Source organism: Bison bison, unplaced genomic scaffold, assembly GCF_000754665.1.
Source record: "Bison bison bison isolate TAMUID 2011002044 unplaced genomic scaffold, Bison_UMD1.0 scf7180017864304, whole genome shotgun sequence".
Taxonomy (NCBI): Eukaryota; Metazoa; Chordata; class Mammalia; order Artiodactyla; family Bovidae; genus Bison; species Bison bison.
Window position 1 is genome coordinate 14,348,698 of NW_011494876.1, and position 1,371 is coordinate 14,350,068.

Below are 1,371 nucleotides of genomic sequence, written 5' to 3' on the forward strand. Positions count from 1 at the left end.
CCCCCCCCCTCCGGCGTGCCACCTCCCTCCTTCCCCGCACCAGCCCCTTCCCTGCTTCCGCGCCCCGGCCCGAGTCGCCGCCTTCACTCGCCAGCCGCCTCGCGCAGCTCCCCAGGTACCTATCCCGCGCCCTCCGACCCTCTCTTCCTTTCTCTAGTTAGACCCCACCCCCACCCACCGCAAAGTTTCTCCTCTTCTTATCTTGGCTCCCCAGGCCCCCTTACTAGGGTCTGCCCCCCTCGGCTTTTGCATGCACCTTACCAGACCCTGCGATCCACAACCGACCTCGTCGGAGGGGACAGAGCCAGAGGTGGCGGTGCCGGAGACCGCGCCTGGCCTCGGCGACCGTGTGTTGGGCCTCAGCGGGCAGCGCGCTGAGCACCTCGCAGGCTTCGTGGGCCGGAACTCCAAAGCTTTTCCCCGCTCAGCGCTCCGGTTTCCGGCTCCGGAAAATAGATTTTTTTTTTCACTCCAGCCCCGACTCCCTTGGGTCTGCGGTGCCAATCCATGACCTATAGCAGTGCCTGGAGGAGGAAAAGGCTGATAAGCAGAATAGTTAGCTACTTACTGTTGATACGTTTGCTATACTTACTGTGTGCCAGGCACAGGGAGTGTTTTACACGCCTGGCTTCATTTAATCCTACCTACCACCTAGGACTTCCCTGGTGGCTCAGACGGTAAAGCGTCTGTCTATAATACGGGAGACCCGGGTTCGATCTCTGGGTTGGGAGGATCCCCTGGAGAAGGAATTGGCAATCCACTCCAGTACTATTTCCTGGAAAATCCCATGGTCAGAGGAACCTGGTAGGCTACAGTCCATGTGGTCACAACTGAGCGACTTCACTTTCACTACCTAGGAGCTAAGTTCTATTGTATTATCCCCAAAGGTAGGAAAGGATAATAACAATGGGAACAATAATTGTAATGGGAGCCCCATGTATTGAGTTCTTTCCAAAGGCAGGCACACTCAATTATCAGTGTTTTTTTTTTTTTTTTTAACTCATACATTCTTGAGGTGGACGTTCATGTTCCACAGTTCAGATGAGGAAACTAAGGCAATTAGGTAGTGGCAGAGGCAGAAATAACACCTGTTTTCCTCATCCAAGGCGCGCGCCTAGAGTTCTGGGAGCCTCCTTTGCTGCTGCAGGAGAGACCCCTGCCCTCTCCGGGGCAGCCTCCCTGCTCCACGTGGGCAGGGTGTTCTGTGGCAGCAGGTATGGCGGGCGTGGAGCAGTGCGAGGGCGCCATCCAGGTGCAGGGCCAGAGCCTCTTCTTCCGAGAGGCTCTCCCTGGTGGTGGGCAGGCCGCCCGCTTCTCTGTGCTGCTGTTGCATGGCATACGCTTCTCCTCCGAGACTTGGCAGAACCTGGG

General features: G+C 56.9%; 2 protein-coding genes across 5 annotated transcripts in view; one reads left to right on the top strand and one right to left on the bottom strand.

Annotated features, from left to right (window-relative positions):
* Positions 1-713, bottom strand: part of ABHD14A (abhydrolase domain containing 14A) — an 8,728-nt gene extending 8,015 nt beyond the window's left edge. For 3 of the 4 annotated variants that reach the window (XM_010851769.1, XM_010851772.1, XM_010851771.1), the window contains exon 1: positions 262-713. The gene's annotated coding sequence lies outside the window, so the exon portion shown is untranslated. The remainder of the gene's footprint in view (positions 1-261) is intronic. The other variant, XM_010851770.1, reaches the window with a different exon arrangement.
* ABHD14B (abhydrolase domain containing 14B) overlaps positions 34-1,371 on the top strand; it is a 4,293-nt gene continuing 2,955 nt past the window's right edge. Inside the window, exons 1-2 of the mRNA XM_010851942.1 lie at positions 34-115; positions 1,107-1,369. Coding sequence (XP_010850244.1) covers positions 1,217-1,369 — 153 coding nt within the window. The 5' untranslated portion in view covers positions 34-115; positions 1,107-1,216. The remainder of the gene's footprint in view (positions 116-1,106; positions 1,370-1,371) is intronic.